We start from the raw sequence: 19,964 nt of genomic DNA, 5'->3' as shown, positions 1-19,964 counted from the left end.
ATAAAGAAGTAGGATCCTTTCATCATTTGTGGTGGACTTGTGAAAAAGCCAAAAAACTTTGGGAGATGATATATGATGAAATAAGGTTGATTCTTCAACAAAATATTTCCAAATCGCCTGAAATGATGCTACTAAGTATACCAGATAATATTTTTACTCATCGAACTTTTTTGATATATGCCACCATGGCTGCACGTGTGATTTATGCAGCTAAATGGAAAACTGGAGAGATACCGGACAAGAAAGATTGGATATATAAGATGCTGGAATTGACTGAGATGGCAAAACTTACAGCTTTGATAAATCACAATGATAATGTACAATTTTTGGGGGAATGGGAGGTGTGGAGAACTTACTGTGAAAATCAATTTTTAATGGGATCATTTAAAGGATATTCGTTGATCTAATCCCTTATTTACAGTTTGCTTAAAGATAAATGTATTTTCAACAATAGTGGGATTAGTTCTGTTAGCAAAAGATTACACAATTTATTTTAAGATGGAAGAGGGTGATGGGGAAGTCATGCTATTGTTGAATTGTATTAATATATGTTTTTCTTCTTTATTATGACTGCTATTAATTTTATAGTACTGGATATTGTCATATAAGATGATATAATTGAAAAAACAATAAAATTTATGAAAAAAGAAAAGAAACGTCTGACCTCTGTAATTGCCAACAAGGGTTTTGCCATCAAGTACTAAGTCATCTTTTGCAAAGGGATCAAATACTTATTTTACTCATTATAATGCACATCAATCTCTGACTTTTGTCTTCTGGGTTTCTGGGGGTTTTCCTGTTGTTATTCTGTCTCTCACAGCTACAATAGACCTACCATTAAAATTATGGACTGGTCACTTCTTCGTCAGAGGGCAAACGGGCAAATTCAGCAGGGGATCAAATACTTTTTTCCCTCACTGTAATACTGCTTTTTAAAAAATCAGATCTACTTTTTGTGCCAGCCTCTATCTTCTTGTACAGTTTATCATGCACAAGTTTGTATGTTTTAACACAGTAGTTCTTAACCTTTAATCTATTACCTTCCTTCAAGTATACAACCCTATTTATTTCTCTGCCACCTTCCCCTCTGGCCGTGGCAGCTCAGTGTGGTTTGTACAAGGTAACAATTAAAATTTTTTTAAAAACAGGAACATCAGCTGTACTACTACCCTCCTTTTGAAATTCAACTGCAAAATGCCTATCTGAATGAAGGGCTTTACATTTTTGTAGGAAAGGCTCAGCTTAGGGGACCCCCTACTGCATTTCTTTGGGACACTAACAACCTCCCCAACCTGTGCCTTGGCTGAAGGGAGCGTGAAAGGGAGGGCTCAACTAGTAGGTGGTCCTGGGAGGATCTGAGGTGGCAAACAGACTCAGAACTAAAAAGAAAATGGGGGGGGGGACATAAAAATGCACTCCAGACAAGGCAGTCTTGTCTGACGTTCTTACGATACAAAAATCTGACATATATTCAATAAGTTCTTGTGCTTCATGGCCATTAGGTTGATTCCCTGGGTGGGTAAGGTTAGACTATCAGGCTGAGCATCTCATGGAACCATGTCTTAGATCATGTGATATCAGTCTACCCCCCCCCCAATAAATGTACTACATGATTTTGCCAGGATGAAAAACACTGTTGCTACTGGCATGTTGGTGAGTGCTTTTGTGGAAGTCTGTTCACAATTCTTCCCCCCTCTCTCTTTTTTAATGTCAAAGACAGTATTAGGCACACGTCATGAACCATGATTTGTTATGTAAAACACCACTTTAGATAGCACAGTTATCTCCCATTCGCTTCTTTATCCATCACATACAGCTTAAACTACTTATTTCCATTTAGTGTGCTGTGTCTGAATTAAACCATAGACTGCTTTCTTCCCTCTGTGTCAGAATGAAAACATTGTCTGGAATCCTACTTTCAAGAAACGAGAACAAATCATAGTTTGTGATCTGGATGAAAAACTATGGCTTGCTGTTAAAGTGATCAGTTTCCAAGTGGAGGGGATACAAGAATATGAGGTCATTTCTGTAATGAGAAATGGTTTGACATAGTGTATATGTGAATTGTAGCCTGGGTGGATTTGATTTAAATCATGGTTTTCTACATAAACAGCACTTCTCATGATGTTGTTTCATTCATTATCTCTGCAGACACAAAGAGCGCAATCCTGAAGGGGGGGCAAATCGGTATAGGACCCAGCATGACACAACGTTGGCTTAAGTGCCCACTTATCCCAGGATCAGGGGCACTTACACTGGCACGGGAAGCATTCATGCCAGCCCCTGGTCGCCACACCGCTGTGTGCCACCGGCACTGGTATGCCACAGCAAAATCCCAGAAGTGGCAGCCCCTGCCTGAGTGGGGGCGGGGCATTCCAAGGGGCGGAGCTGATGTCAGTAAGCTTCTTAACCCCTTTCACCCCAGGAACGTCCCCTCGAGCAGTGGCATTGCTATGCCACATTTTTAGGTGGCATAGCCCTGTTGCTTTCTATGGGGGCATTTCCCCTTTTTTCATTTTAAAAGTACGTTTATTTTCCTTGCAGTGGCCAGGAAGCCTCCGGAGGCAATGTGGCTGCTTCACCCCCAGGTATGGGCTGAAATTCTCAGTTTTGAGAATTGAGAAACGAAGCAGTGCTATAATATCTTCTAGATAGAAAACTTGTCCAAAATAATCTTACACCTCTGGAAGAACATGACATTATGAATGGATTAATATAATTCATTTGCCAAAAATGTAAACTACAGCCTCATGCTGTATAATTAAAAACTAATTCTTATTTCATGATGAATAATCTCTGGACTACAATGTATCTTAAATTTTTCCTTAAAAAGCATTTTATCAAAAAAATCTGATTTAAAATTTAAAATTCTGATTTAAATTTTAAAAATAATTGATTTTTATTCACCCTGATTGTAGCATGTAAGAGATGTTTTTCGATTTAGTTAAGAAATTATAGGTGTTGCTTTAACTTATTTGTAATGGATTCAGATATTATTTAAATACAGCTATTAAGTTTGCTGTAACAATTTATATTTAGGTTTAAAAAAAAAAAACCAAGTGTGCTTTTAATCACCAGGCAGCAGTTCTTCCTTTGGCAAGATTGCAAAGCTGACACAGGTACAAGCATGTCTATTAAAGCCTTTTAGAAAAGTGCCTAATATCACAAGGAGAAAAGACGGCTGCCAAAAAGGCCTTACACATGCACAAAAGGCAAATTCCAGAATAAGCTGTCACAAGTTTCCTTGTACAGGTTAGTTTTAAATTTCACCTTGTGAGTGATTTTCAACAGCCCCCCCCCACGCCCCGCACTTATCCTGGAGGCTCCCTGATATCCAGGGCCATGCTTTAGAACAGCATGTGGGTCCTGACCCAGATGTGAGTCATGAAGCCTGTGAAAGGGGCTCCCAAGCTTTTTTGTATTTCTGTTGATTTGTGCATGCTGTTTTTAAGCAGGTCACTATACCAAATAAATTTGGACTTGTGTGTCACCATACCAAGCCAGGATGGGAACCACAACTGTAAAGGATGCAGTGAAAGGAGGGATGCAGGAAAGTTAGGTTTCACAAATGGCGCTCTGCTTACAATACTTTGGATCCAACCAAATTAAAATTCTAAGTTAAGTGCTTAAGTTATTTTAAAACTTAGTATCAAAAAATATGTATAGTTTCTTGTGTACTTTGCTTTAAGTCAGAATGGAGAGCAAGGAACTCCATGACACCAAGCCACGGCTAAAACATAATACTGTTCCTCTGAAGAATATAAGAACATCTGTCCTCATAAGAACAGCTTTTGGGTGCTTTAAAAATAACTCTGAAGATTTTGCAGTCACCATAATGAAACTAAAGATAAAATCCCAAATGTTTCCATCAATAGATTGCAGTTCAACTTAAAGTGTCATTTGTATCCGGGTAACTTATTATAGTTGTTCAAACACTGTTAAATGGAGGTTATGCAAGTTTACAACTTATATCTGGATTGCATACTCATTGGTAAAAGCTTTAGAGAAGGATGGATTGGGCTACGTATAATTTTCTAATGCAGTAATTACCAAACATTTCTACTGTAAAGGACCACACCAAGTTTTCTATTTGGGATTCCTCACTGGCCCACTTGAAATTCTGGTTTCTTGCATTGCATGGATTACTGTTAACAGCTAGGAAACCCACCTATGCTTCTTAGCTCATTGCTAAAGATCACACTTGTGATTTCAGATCAAAGTAGTAATCAAATATGGCTGGAAGGTAACAAGATGAATTACACCCCTCATTCTAATGCAACTGTCTACTTCAAGTCACCTAATTAGCATCTACAGGCAAAAGAAACTGCTTGATTTAAATCAGATTTTTTAAATAAAATGGTTTTTGAGGAAAAATCTATTTAAAGATAGTTTTCTATTTAAGGTACATTATAGTCCAAAGGTTATTCATCTTGAAATGAAAGTGATACCTTTTGAGCTGAATACCCCTGAAGTCTTGGGATCTTTGTGCGTAGAGCCTGAGGTTTATATTATTCTCTCCCTGGAGGAGAAAACCTATAATGGCAGTAGGCCGTAAAAGATTCAGTTTGGAAATATTTTAATGAAGTTCCTCTACCTATGGGAAAGGTGGGCATAGGTGCAAAATGCAAACACTGTCAACACAGAAATGCAAGGCCTAGTGGCCTGAATGAAACAAGATAACTATGAAATTATTTCAAGGTGAACTCTCATGTATTTCTAATATATAAAAAATTACTGATTTGGTTACACTAACTGTAAAACTAATCTGAAAAGTTATTCTAAAAATGACACCTTCATCCAGTTGTAAATATTGATTATACTAGCAAGAATGAATCTTTATGTAGAAAACCATGATTTAAATCTAGTCTTACTGACTTTGATTTAAATCAATTTGATTTACTGCAAATCCACCGTTTCTTGCGTATTTCAATTCCTAAATGGTTTTTATTGCTTCTGTGTACTTCTAGCCAATTTATTTTAATTAAATGTTGTAACAGCCTCATACATTTTCTATGTACATATTTGTAGTTATGCAAGCTGATAAAGACTGTTTTAGATCATTTCAATAAAGTATCAAAACAAAAATAAAGGTAATTGTTTTAATTCCAGATAGCACATTTCTACTTGAACAATCCTAAATGAAATTACCAAGTTATCTTTTTGAAGTCCATACTTGAATACTCATTTTCAGCTATCCACAGTCCATATTTATTAGTCCTTTTGTTTTGTTTTTTACAATTAGTACAACATTGTTAAAGGTCTGACCGAACTCCAAAACCAGGTCCTTTGGGTGGTTCTGTCAGAGAAGTCAGTTCACCAGCCGGCTCACATGAGAAGCGCCCGCTCCTGAAAATAAAATACAATCTTAACCATTACTCAGTGTTGCACCACTTGTGTTTGTCTCAAGGATGAAAACAACAATGACTCAGATCTGGGTTGATGTTTTTCAAGCCTCTCTAGATAGATAGTACTAACTTGAATATTTTTTTTATGAAAAAGGAACCCAGTGATGAATCTAACAATCAAATTATCAAATGTATGCTACCAACTATGTCTGTAACCCAATGCCCACTTATTCAGGAGCACCGCCCCTAGAGGCTCTGATTCAGCATAACTGTGCATGGGCATCACTGGGGGGGTCTAGAATCGCTAGGCACTGGGTTGGAAGTAATGGTAACCTTGTGCTAAGGAAAGGAATCTTGGATTGGAAGGAAGGAGTCCTAGATTTCTTGCTTTGTGCAAGAGGACCACTGGATGCAAGCCATAGTGTGGATTAAATTTTTTCAGGAACATCTAGTAAGGTTCTATGTATCATGTGTTTTACAAAGTCAACACGCAGCTTAGCATCAAGTTACAAGGAAAAATTGGTTGGAGCACATATTCTTCCAATAAAGAATTTAATAACCAAAAAAGAGGGACATATGTATACACGTTAAGTAGCAGCTTCTGAACTGGCATTCTAGTTGGCAGTCTCTGCATGGAACAAAGGAAATCCTTTTGGGAAGAAGAACTATGTCCCAAGTTAAGACAGACCACTTAGTACCTGTGAGGAAAAACCTTTTGCCTTGCACTGTTAGCCTAACCGCTTTGGTTCAGTGAAATGTTTTATCACTGTTCACTAATATTCTGCATTGTATAAAGTACCTTGGGCCAGGTTTTGGAACTTTTCCAGCTTTTAGTTCATCAATTATGTCTTCCATGTCTTTTGGGGTCAGGTCTTCCTGTAATACAAAGTATAAGGAAAATGCAGTCTTCTTCAAATAAGGAAGCTTTACAGCCATTGAGAATGCTCTTCATAGGATTAAAAACAAACTTAACAATGCAATAAGACTTTAAGAACTTGCCTACAGTTGTACCTTGCTATGTCAGGTGCTGGACTGAAATTGATTTAGCCTACAGGATTTAGATTGCTGACATCTGAGACTTAGTAGGCATCACTGGAATTAAAGCTTTGAAGAGGAGAGCTTCCTCATATCGAATGGGAATTTTAGTCAATCTTATAATCAGGCAATATGCTTGTGATCTGTATTGGGGGGGACTGAGCACTCACTGTAAAGCAATCACTGATGTAATATTTGGTTGCTGTATTAGAATAGTGCAATCCAATGCAAAGAAATATTTCGTTATTTTAACCATTCTCTTAATGGTCCTCTACATAGGCATGAGCAAACTACTTTTAATCAAAGTTTGACGCTGTAGTCTCAGAAGAACCCAGAAGATGTTTATGTCCAAGTATGATTTTGTGGAAGTCACTTACGTAATAGTTATCGTTTATTTGGACCATAGGTGCATTTACACAGGCACCCAAGCATTCTACTTCAATCAGTGTGAAGAGTTTATCAGGCGTTGTTTCCCCTGCTTTTATACCTAAGGGAAGAAAGATTAGTTTGATTAATAGAGGCAGCAATAAAAAATACAAAAGGAGTCAGTATTTGTTTCAATCTAGACAAGACTGATAAGCATAGTAGGTCCTGTGGGTGTACCATTAACCGGCTGAGCTAGCGCGTGCACATACAGGTGCTGCACCTGAAATTCACCAGCAGCTGGTGCTACGTTACCCCACTTTCTTTCAAAGGGCAAAATACTAGCATGTCAATTTTAAACTGTTTTACAATGTCTACCTTCTTAAACGAAACACTCTGTGAAGGTGTTTGTAAAACCATAAGGAACTTTTAAAGAGCCATGTCCTCTTCATACTGGTAGAGGAGTAAAAGGTATAGAACCCCTAAATAATTCATGTGCCTGCTTCAGATTTGTCCTGTTTTCTTAATCCAGAATAAAAATATTTTATTAACATACAGTAGAACCTGCCATCCAGGCTATCCCAAAAAGGACACACATTTACTAGTTTTACTATAATCTGCTTCTCCGCACAATACTCCTCGTTTCCATTTTTTGGGTGCATACCTTTATATTACAATGCCTTCAAGGCCAATCACAGGATGAGCAGGGAAATGTGTAAACTTCCAAGATTTTGAGGGCCTGACCATCATCACAGGCCTATTACCATGACATGGTATATTTAGCTCTTTCAAGAAATGATTAAAAATGTTTCTTTAATAACTCAAATAATTGAGCACTTATATTACAGTTTTACATCTACTATTATAATTTTATAGAATAGACAGTGCCCAAATACCCACCACCCACCTTAATGTGTCCCACCACCATTGGACTTCCGAAGAAGTATTCTGACAGTATTTAAAGTTATCTTAAACTAACATTATATAAACTACATTACCATTTATCTATAATTCTTTAACTATACTTGTAAAATTCATTTTTGCCAGTTCATCCCACAAAGCGATGGCCTTTAAGCAAATTTTTTTAAACTCTTCCATATCTTTACCATGTAAAGACTCTGTAAGTTAGGCCATCCGCATATACAACCACAACCACAATTTCTCTCTCCAGTCCTTAATTGAAGGTTTATTTACTTGTTTTCAATTTTTTGCTATTGTAATTCTTGTGCTGCAAAACTATATTGGCATATAACTCTTATCGTATTTATCCATATTCTTTTGTACTGATCAAATTATTAGTTTCCTTTATTATTGATCTCCAAAATCTCCTAATTTTCTTACAGTACCACCATGCATGCATAAATGTACCCTTTTCGGTTCCACATTTCCAACATAAATCCATACCACCCTTCTTCATTTTACTTAACAATACCGGAGTTATGTACCCTCTATAAAAAAAAATTGTATTTTTGTTTTGTTTTTTAGATATTTGTGATTTATAATTTGTTATTTTTTATTATGAAAATTAATAAAAATTTATTTAAATAAATAACTCAAATAATTGCATACATGCGATGTGTAGGCAGCCTGTGTTGCAAGTTTCTAACAGGACCAAAGAATGATGCGTGTGCTCTGGCATGTTTAGTCATATGTCCTCATGTACAGTGTTCCAATATATGGTATTGAAACATGTCCCCAAAGGAGGCTATTTAAAAGCAAAGCCTTCTTTTAAAACTAGGTCACAGTTAAAATTTTGTTGTTTTATATTAACAACTGCTTCTGCAGTTAGTGTTATTATCTTCTGTGCTGCAATAACGTACATAGTTCTCTTTAAAGTCTTATTGAAGGCTTGCAGCCACAGATTTGGCAGGTTACTACAGATCACTATGCAATTAGTCACCTCTTCAGCTCCTAGCCTTATACAGTTCTCTCTCCCCACTTCTCTGGATACATTCTTGTACAAGTTCCAACCTTCATTTCTGTGCTCTATGCCAGGGCTTCATAAACTTTTTCCACTTGCGACCCCTTTTTGCCTGAGAAATTTTTACACGACCCCAGGTATATACGTATATAAAATAGGTATACAAATCAAACATTTATTGATAATAAATCATAAAGAAATTTTTAATTCATTTTCATTGTACCCTATTTATCTTTAGGATCTGATGATGTAGCTTGCCCTGCCTCTCTGACACTAGGTAGTTCTGTCATTATCTCCAGAAGCTTCATTACCACAAAATTCTTTACTACACTTGATCTTAGCCAAAGGATTAAATTAGAAAGGCAATATGGTATCATACCAAGCTTCTTCTGGATGGCTTCTAAGATGCCATCAGAGTCTCGCAACATGCAAGGTGTAGTGGTACAAATCTGAATATGGTACTTTCCAACAGGTTTACGATTATACATGGTGTAAAAGGTTGCTACTTCATATACTCTCATGGGAGGCATCTGAAGAACCTCAGCAACCTATAATATGAGGGAAAATATTCTTTTAAGCAGAGATGTAAAATTTCCAGAAATTTTGAAGCCATGGGAAAAAAAACATCACCCTGGTTTTTCTGGAAAAAAAAGAAAATTTTGGGAAAAATTGAAATATCTGCAATTCTTACTGTATTATCAAATTCAAACTGCTTTTATTGCTTTAATATAACATAAATAATTTATAATTTACTTAGCATACAAAATTGCAATATTTGACATAACTATGGAATTTAAAAGTTAAAATGCCTTAGTTTTACACAAGCAAAATTATAAATATACCCAATACCTGAGAGAAAACTGCAAGCTGATGCAACCTATGCTATCTTAGCACATGTACCTTAATTTTTGCTACCTGGTAAGAGAACTAAGTTCTGAATGAAACTTGCAGTTTTCCTCGGAGACTTGGGTGGTTTCAGCTCAACCTCCTTCTGAGCCCTCACCCCCCACAAAGGGGGAAATGGTACAAAAAGCTCCTTTTTACCCAGTCTGTGGGTAAATGTGTCATAGTGGTTTGAGGGAGAGGTGAAAGGGGTCAACCACATCAAGTCAAAAGGACAACAGAAGGCATGCAACCATTGAGAAGCAACGAAAGCCCTGCATTCTCCCCACATGGAGATTATCCTAGGTGCAGAAATGCATCTGGAATTTAAGAGCTGTATATGTCTACAGCATGCCCATCTTGTCTTTAAAAGCACTTTATTTATTTTAGAGAACATATTTAATAGGAGTTTTCAGTACTCCCCCAAATTTCCAATTTTTTTCATCAGAAAAAACAAAGTCCCCAGATTTTTTGCAGGTTTTTTCTAGGCCTTCTCGTCTTTACTTTCAAGGCAGTAAATGAGGAGCTTGAATATACCAATATTTCTAAAAGCAATCATCCCAATTTTGGTGTGAATTTTCATTAATCAACACCATTTTCCACAGAATGCAGCAGAGGCTAAATGCTATTAATAAGATACTGGGTATGGTTAAAGCATAAATGCTGGCAACTGGTTTCAAGATACTTTTCAACCTAAGTTTACAAGATTTATGTACCTGATCTAAATGGGAGGCATTACCTGTTAATACCAGACCATCCAAACAACCTAAAATTGTGTCCTCATCTGTAATAATTTATAATTGCCAAGTCCCTGAGACTTCCAGGTTTAAGCCTGTTTAACAGATTATACAACTTAATTTAAAAATTCAGAATACAGAAAAAAGAACAACTCATGCCAGTACAGTCCATTTTGCAATGTCTTGTTACAAACTCTGATTCCTACAAACAACGTACAATTACTGAAAGTGAATCTGAGAAACACTTTAACAAAGATGACAAGAAAAAATTATTTAAGTACCTTATTCATAGCTGATATAGGTAGCCATCCATTCTGTCTTTGGGCTAGATCAAGGACTGGCATCACAGCCGAAGATCGGTGTCCCTCTGGGAAGTTGTTTACTATTGCCTCTATTCTCTGTTCAAGAAAAACACACACATCACAATGGGCCATAATCTCAGTTTAATATAGGAATTCAGTTTTTTGGCCACCACTAAGACATACCTTATAATTTTCAGGTGTAAAATCAAATGGGGTATCTGGATTGTTTTCAGGAGTATCTCTGTGCTGTAAAAAAAATTACAAAACACAATTACGTATTTTCACTTTGTGTTTGGCAAACATGCATTTTAGATGACAAAAGGCACAGAGGATGCACAGAGCTTGTTGTGCTGGGGAGGAGTTAAGGGAAGAGATGAATCTTAACAAATACTTTTGCTCAATTATTGCAGGCTCCTGTACTTGCAGCTGGGTGCCCCTATTCCAGTTGTCAGTCATTCCATGCCACGTCAACTAAATGTAGCATATGACGGTTGTATCATAACAGAAGATGCTGAAATTTTGCAGTCATAAAACATGTTAGGCCCGTAAGCTTTAAACATTAAAATTACAGTTTAAATGGTTGCTTTACTAAACAATAGTTACATCCCCAATAAGTATCAAAATGTATTTATTCCGAAGGTTTACGGAAATTCTCTCATAGTTCTCCAAAAATTTGTTCAAGGTCACATTTCCTGTAAAACTTATGTTCATTCTTGTCGATAGGAAACGACAGATTCTATTTGGTTTTTTAAAAATATTTTTTTTAAGAAAGAAAAGACAGTCGTTTCATTCTGAAGCTCACCATCTTTCAAAAATGTTCAGTGCAGTGTTCCAAAAATCAGAAGACATGCTACCATAATTGATGCCCAAACATTTGTAGTAAAAGAAAATTCTGTGCCCATTATCTCCAGTGTGCAAGTAAATTCAGTAATTATGTTGGTAATTTGAATCCACCTATTAGTTATCAGTTATTACAGCACATTTCACTGCAGTAGCCCCATGCACACAAGATGTTAAAGGGTTGTCATACATGAAAAATGCAGAAACTTCCCAATTTAGCCTCCTAAAATCATGCACAATAACAATATTCAAAATATCCTTGATTGGTAGTTTAGGATGTGTTTAGCAATTCCATTAAAATAGTCCTTATATTTCAATAAGATTTTAATACACCAACATTTGGTGTCCTTTACTCCCAAGCCTAACACATAATTGCTAAATACCAGGAATATATTCTCTGCGAACAGACTGCTAATGCAGTAGTTTTCACTGTCTGACTATTTGTTCAAACGTTGAAACAATCTTCTCCCCATAAGCCAGAGTTATTTGGTTCCATATTTCAATTTAAAAGGCTTCTCAGTATGTGATCATATTGTACCCAAAACAAACCATAACAGAGTCGATCAATGCGTGCAAACAAACTTGACATAATGATAACTGCAATGGTTAAAAGGACATATATACTGGCATCATTAGGGCTATACAAATTATTCCTGCAGAAATGGCTTGTGATGCACCAACAGTTAGCAAGTGGACAGATTAACAGAAAGAACATTTGCAAGCACAGCCTGCTTATTTGCAAAATATATTTTTTCAAGATGAGCTATGTTTCCATTCATTTTGAGGACCTTACATTTTCTTATTGTTATTGTACCTGTGATGTACTGGCTTGGTTTAAAAGTTTCAAAAGTGGCTTTATCCTATTCCCCTATAGCTTCAGAACTTCCAGAAAGTTTGCATCTCGATCCCTACCCACCACCTTGAAGCAAATGGTGTACAATTTCCAAACTGATCAACACATATTTTTGCAGAATGCTTCTGCTGCGAAACCACAACTAGGCATTATGCAGTCTACAGGCAGAATACCGCAGTTGTTTAAATCTGCTCCAGGATAATCATGACCGAATACTGATAACGATCCACTTCTAGTTACATCCGCTTTAGTCAAATACACAAAATTACTTACCACAAACAAGGCTCCACCAGCACTAATGCGCGCAGCTGTTGCATGAAAACAGCGGATCTGCTTCACCTTAAAACCAATATGCAAACACAGAAGGTTGTGATTCTGCAGTTGCAACTTATAGATATTTTCCTTGCTAGGTCTACAATGAATTTTGTACAAGCAGAAGACTATTTGGAAAGACAAAACAGAATAGATTATTCCGAAAAAGTCTTTATATCACCTACCTTATGAAGTTGTACATCTATTGATCCACTTTCTGTTCTGATTTACTTAAGGCCACGCAAGTGGAAAAGATATCAGGAAGCTCAAAGACTGGGTTTTGTCTGCTTGTAACTTTCCGCTGATAATTGCCCCCAAAATGCTACCTTTCCACAGGAATTCAGAAGACCCAAGCAAGGCTTACCTGTGTATACTGCCTTCAATGCCTCTGTAACATCAGCAACTGTTACACTAATTCCCTGTCATCTGTTTAGGATGGCTCCCTAGGACTATCAGTTGCAACTGTATGCCTTCTAACACCTTACTGTAAATGAAACTTTTCCCCCCAAGAGGTTCTTTGTGAGAGTCAAATATTTAAAGACCAATATACTTTTGATCTTTCTCCCCTCGCTGGAAGAAAATGTGCAGGTTTCTTAAAAAAATTCCTAGGAGGTTTTATTAAACTGAGATCATAACAGAAAGTTCTACAGGAGATGTAACACACACTCCTCCCCAGCACAAACGGATTGGTGCCATCTGACTTGTTGGAATCAAACACACTGGAAAAGCATATCTAATTCATGTAAAGTGCCTGTCAATGACAGACCTTTCAGGAAATGTCTAAATAAACAAATATTCCTTTTTAACAAACGTAGGAAAATGCCAATTTCCAGGACTCAACCTTTAGAAGTTTAAATACATGAACAATTTAGACATTAACAGGAGATTCTTTATGTATAAGTGAGCTAGATTCTTGGGGACTACACCAGTTATGATTTATACCATCTTGTAACACTGGTAATAATCCAAGCTACAAGTATTTGAAAACAAGTGATTCCAAACAAATACCTAATAAATGTCAGACAGCAGTGCCAAAAAAAGCTCTAAACAGAAGCACTAGGTTTAGTTCTTTAAGTCTATCACATATATTTACCTTTAACAATCTGCTGCATTCTATAGTTCCCAAAGTTGATTAATCATTTTTAGAGACTTATGGGACACCAATCACTAGAGTGTAACAATTATTTTCTGCAAACATGATATGCATCCCTTGTGCCTTACCCAGCATTTCACTGGATCAAACTCAGTGTTAAGGCCAAATTTGGTGAAGATCTTCAAACTTCAAAAGGTCTACAGAAGCAACTAATACAAATCAATTCCAAATTAACAGTACAGACTTAAACAGAGTTACACCCTTCTAAGCTCACTGACTTCAATGGATCTAAAAGGGTGTAAAGCAGCTTAGGATTGCACTGTAAGAGCACCCTGTTTCGACTAATGTTACTTGCAAAGAAGTATGTTTAGGACAAGAAGAATTTCAGACCTACTGATACAGATAACCACCATAAATTCCCTTCAAGACACCTGAGAACGCAGGTTCTCAAGCCAAGGGAGGAGGAAACAATACCAAGTATAAAAATATATTGAATGCAACCTTTAATAGCATGCTTCAGACAACAGGAAACAAAAGCACACTAATGTTGTTCTCTGTCCATTTCCCATCCAGACAGAAAAGGAACAGAAGATCTTTGTTTGCATCTTTTGACGTGAATGCTCAAGAATCAAGAGTGGCTAAAGAGATTAGGTTAGGATGCTATTTCCCCCTCCTATTTTTGGGAGAGGCAAAAAGCAACAACAGAGAATGACTATTGGGAGGTATTGGTTCCTTTTGATTAAACACAAAAACCCACAGGTTTTTTTTAAGCATTAAAACAAAAGGGGACAGGTTGCTCAAAAGCTGCTCTTCAGGGACTGTCTCTAAATTGCAAAATTTCAATAAATTCCACAAAGGTTACATATAACACACATGCTTTCTAATTTTTTGAGTTATGCCTTCTCAAGCAAGCCTCACTTCTGGCCATGAAAGCAAGCTAGATTTTGATAAATTAATGTAATGACACAAGGCAGCACAGACATAAGATTCAGCAAAAGTAAAGCAATATACAGTACATTCTACATTTGTAGTTTCTCACTTATTCCTCTGTCAGGTTAACATTTGGTCATGGTGCTGAGTATTTTGGTGGCAAATAATTTGTTCATGTAATCTGCACAGGTTGTCAGAGTGCATTTATTCCAGTAGTGTAGCTACATCCCTATGCGTCCCAATAGGCAATTGAACTCTACATTTGATTACACAGATAAATTATCCCCCCCCCCCGTTTGCTTATGCGATCAGATGTGAAGCCTGCTTGGAGAGACCTAATTCAACAGTAAGAAAGTACATGTATTCATTCACTTCTTTTATGCCTCTCCTTTCTCCCCATTGGGGACCCAAGCAGCTTACATCTTTCTCTCCTCCTATGAGGTAACAACTGTGTGAGGTAGGTTATGTTGAGAGTGTTTGAGAAGCCCAAGATCACCCAGCAAGTTTCAGCACTAGTGTGGGGATTCAAACCCAGCACTTTATCTGTTACACCACACTGGCTGTCAGTGTGTTGAATGTTTTATGTACATACATGTTGTACTGTATGTACTGAACAACAGTACTTATGTTTTATGTATGCATAATCCCTGTTGAAATTTTCTAAAATTTTGCTGCTTGGAGACAGTTCCTGAAGATTAGTTTGTGAGCAGCCAATGTCTTCGTTTTAAGGCATGGCCCCTTCAGAAAGTCAATGGATTCCTCTAGTCATTCAGAAGGAACCAATGCATCTCAACCGTCATCTTCTGTTGTCCTTTTCCCATCGCCCCTTTCCTAGCACTCTTCTGCAATCGCTACACATACATACTGGGTTGATTCTGCTCAGGTTGATATTCTAGGGAAAAGATAACTAAGGATAAAGGAAACAGATTGGATAGGGCAGTCTTTTCCCTTAGTGCTCTCTTCTGCCTGGCCTCATCTAGGATTCATGCCCACACTGGGAGAATCAAATGACAACTACTCTTTTCCCCACCCACTTCTCCAGCCTGGCTACTTGTTAGGAACATAAAAAGATTTCTGTTGGACGGGATGACAGGCCCCATCTACCCACCATTTTGCTCCCCAGAAGCAGAAGCCTTTGGAAAGCGACTTATTCTCTTCCAGCCTGCCCTCTTTTCCAAAAGGTCATTGTAGAGTAAAATTCGCTATAAAGGCATAGGTTTGTAGCATTAACAATGGACCCACTCCCAAACTGTTTTAAAGTGGGGCATTAATTATTCCCAGCGCTTGTACAGAGGACTACCTCTACCTTTAATAAGTGGGCAAGTAAGTAACCCCCCCCCCCCGATGTTTTTTACCTTAAAATTACCAGACCTCAACTTTTCTGTTTCCAGGTTAGGCTCCAAAACGGTAAGTAAATAAATAAAGGTCTTCCCGGAGAAAAGCCGGTAGGGTCCAGCTTCTGCTCCAGCCCACTTATGCTGGACTGCCAATTCTCACCTGCCACCCAACTCTCTTTATAATGAAAATCTGGGAGAAACCAACGTGGGTCTGAGACAGTCTCATCTGGCTTGACCTTGAGGGTCCAACTGCACGCAGCGGCCAGTAACAGGCAACTACAGTCACTTCCATTAGGGAAAGATAAAACCCTAGGGAGAGGGGAAGAAACGGTGCGCGCGTGTGTGTGAACCCTCCCCATGCGCTCAGACACCCCCTCCAGATGCTTTTCGGTTTTTGTTTGAAGGCTGATACTGGTTACAATCCGGACCCTGAAAGGTCAACTCTAAGGCGCAACAGCCCTCCCAACGCGCGTGCCAGGGAAACGCACATTCCTTCCTCTTGTCACGCACCCCATGCATTATTTTCTCTTCTCCCCCCCGCCCCCTCACCCTTGCTTCCCGTCCCCCCCCGGCTAGATATCGGGGGGCTGTTACCGGCCTCCTCTCCTTCCCGTTTCTTGAAGGCAGGGAAGGCCATGCCCTTGGATTCTACCGGCCTCGGTCTGCAGAGTCAGTTGCATTCAGCGCACCCCGGGGAAGCCGCCGTTCCCTGACCGCTTACCGAACGTGCGAAGGCGGCCCGGAGAGGCGCGGAGAGCAACATGGCAGCGGCCACTGCAGCCGCCCCGCGTCTCTGCCCCGAAGGCGCAACTCGCAGGCTGGACTTGCGACTGCCTATCCGCGCAGGCGCAGTGCGAGCAGGAGGGCCGGGCACTGCGTCATCTCCTCCCAGTCGGGCATGATGGACGTGCGCCTTCGGTAGGCGGGGCGTCCTGAGCGGAAATCGGGCTCGGCTGTTATGCGAGCGGGGGAGGGGCGAGTGTAGATTTATACGGTGACGGTTCGTCTTTCCGGCAGTTTGTGGAATACTTAGGTAAAATATGTAGATATTGTGGAATACTTAGGTAAATATATATATATATATATATATATATATATATATATATATATATATATATATATATATATATATATATATATATATATATATATATATATATAAATAATATATGTTACATAATATATATTATATATTAATATACACATATATATATACATATACATACACACACATATATATATACACATACACACACACACACATATCTTATATTATATACATAATATAATATATATATATATGTAATATAAACACATATATAATATTTATATGTGTATAAATATATATACACACACATACATATATACACACACATGGTTTAACCATATATGTGTGTGTGTGTGTGTGTGTGTATATATATATATGGTTTAAGGATGGCCTGTGTAAAACACACACATAAAAATATATAATGTATAAACCACACACACACATATATATAATATATAAACCATATATATATATATATATATGGTTTAAGGATGGCCTGCGTAAAACACACACATAAAAATATAGCTTTGTTTTTAATACGAAAAAAAGTTTTTCATGTTATATTATTGTATCCTGCGCGTGCTGACTGAAGAGTCCCTGTGAATTCAGTGGGCCTGTTCCTGGAAGCGTGCACGAGACCTCAGTCTTCATTTCTCCATAAACTAAGGAGCGGTGTGCCTGCCTGTCAGATGGAAGAATAGCAAGATGTAAAGACAGGAGACAATAAAATCCCAAATCTGCCTCTACGCCTGAATTTACACAAAGTACATTAGAAATCTTAAAAGACTGTAACAGCAGCATTCTTTTCAACCACATGTACTGGGGTCATTGGTCTTGTAAGACCGTACTGTCCAGTGGAGTCAGATCATACTTCTGTTTGCCAATTCCAGTTCCCTGCAAAATTCTTTGTAATTTCAACCAGGCAGAAGATTAAACTTTCTCAATTTCCATCCTGTCCGAGGGGCCATTGTCAAAACAGCTCCAGAGCCAGATGTTTCAAGATCTTAGCAACCAAAATCAGGATAAAGCTCTGAAATCTTATCCTGCTGGGTGCAAACAATCATGCAGTGATAATTATGGTGTGCTGTTTTTGGATATGTGGCATGTAAACGGAGATTTCATACATGCCGGATTTATAAATTTGGAAGGCTGTCTAAAATGCAGAATTTTCATCTCCAAAACAATGGTCAGAAGCAAGTAATAATAATCCACCGCTTTGCATGTTGTCACCTATGGATAAATTTGAGGTTCACTCTACAGCAAGCCTTATGTATATTTATCAGACATATGTCCCATTGATGGTGCTTACTTCAAATTAAGCATACATAGAATTACACAGCTTCAAGGTGTACCAGCACACTAAAATATGTATTGAAATAAAATAGCAACACTAAAATTCTGCTATGTGCCAGCAAGCTGGGCAAATCAATTCTAATATGCTGCTTATCAGTTACAATAATATTATATTAGATTGCTACCTGGTGTCAAGTGCATGTTGTTGCTTCAATGTAGATGGTTCTATGTTGACCAGAGTTCCTTTTGGATGGCATGTGAGCAAGATGACCCACTGAACAGAAGAGGGCCCCTTTACTCTGAACAGGAGTATAGCAGAGGGAGTGTAATCAGCTGCAATTTCTGTTATTCCAACCATGCAAATTATACACACACCAACATTTCTTAAGAACATAAGAAAAGCCATGCTGGATCAGACCAAGGCTTATCAAGTCCTGCAGTCTGTTCACACAGTGGCCAACCAAGTGCCCCTAAGAAGGCCACAAGCAAGATGACTGCAGCAGCGTTGCCCTGCCTGTGTTCCAAAGCACCTAATATAATAGGCGTGCTCCTCTGCATCATGATAGTATTCATTTTGACTAGTAGCCATGGATAGATAGCCCTATCTTCCTTCTTCTACACAACCAATAAAGGTATGGAGTTTTATCTTTCTTTGCATCTGGGCACGGTACATATCAGTTACCTGCAGACCTCATGCCATACTTCCTACATGAATAGCGCCCAGCTTCATCAGTTTTGATAACTGCTGCTGCAGTGCCACATCAGGCAATAGCTGATGATCGCTGATGCAGTAGACAAGACCCATTTGTGCCACTACAATGTTCTGGGTTGGTTTGTCGCAATGTCATATTTGGAATGACAGCACCTGGAATGCTGTGTGTCAATAATGCCAACATTAGATGTTTCCTTACTATTTGAATTCAGCGTTACTTTCCTTGAATATGAATTAATTGTGACTTGACCTATCTCCAACGAACAGGCTGGACCGTTGTTTTGTCCACTCCTTTTGACAACCATATAAACATCAGAAAAGCAGCTGTGGAAGTTTGTCATTCAGTCAGTCTGCACCAGCAAGGTGAAAATTGACAGCCGTTGGTGAAAAAAGGAGCCTTTTGCTTTTAAGTTTCATATGTGTTGCCTACAGACTACAGAAGGTAGATCCCAAGTTTCCCCCTAGCTTCAAAGGAGACAGCTGTCTGGGCAAATACTCTCTGCTACATCATATCAGCCACCAGGGCCGTGACACAGATGCACTGGGTTTACTCGCAAGAGTAACCAAGTCCCATTGTGATTTCAGCGGACCTAAAATAGCTAATCTAGTTATCACTTTTAACCGTTTTCAACAATAATGGTATTTGTTATTTGAGGACTATGTTAAGCACAAATCAGATTACTTTGCTCTAAGAACATAATAGGAAAAGGTTGGGCAGCACCATGTATCCTTTTTGCAGAAGATTACATTATTAAATAATTAATTCCACCTTTGTTTTAGGAAAACTGGTACTGTGTTGTTATTTACTGCCACCTTCTGGACATACGGAGAATTTCTCTTGTTCTGTTGCAATTTACAACGTGTGAAACAGAATACTTTTTCAATCCAGTTTCTGAGGTGCAATTAGAACAATTAGCCCTTGAACAAGAGCTGCCAACTCTGGTTTGGGAAATTTCTGGAG

At 38.2% G+C, this 19,964-nt stretch overlaps 1 protein-coding gene across 1 annotated transcript; it reads right to left on the bottom strand.

The window, feature by feature from the left end:
• Positions 1–5,212: 5,212 nt before the first annotated feature.
• NDUFV2 (NADH:ubiquinone oxidoreductase core subunit V2) lies at positions 5,213–19,096 on the bottom strand. The gene is made up of 8 exons (XM_056854938.1): positions 18,994–19,096; positions 12,552–12,718; positions 10,769–10,831; positions 10,565–10,681; positions 9,044–9,212; positions 6,758–6,867; positions 6,145–6,221; positions 5,213–5,346 (listed from the first exon to the last, which is right to left on the bottom strand). Exons 1-8 carry the CDS (start codon positions 19,094–19,096, stop codon positions 5,253–5,255), a joined length of 900 nt encoding a protein of 299 aa, XP_056710916.1. The 3' UTR covers positions 5,213–5,252.
• Positions 19,097–19,964: the final 868 nt, after the last annotated feature.

Source organism: Euleptes europaea, chromosome 8, assembly GCF_029931775.1.
Source record: "Euleptes europaea isolate rEulEur1 chromosome 8, rEulEur1.hap1, whole genome shotgun sequence".
Lineage (NCBI taxonomy): Eukaryota > Metazoa > Chordata > Lepidosauria > Squamata > Sphaerodactylidae > Euleptes > Euleptes europaea.
This window is presented reverse-complemented; position numbering and strand designations above follow the sequence as displayed.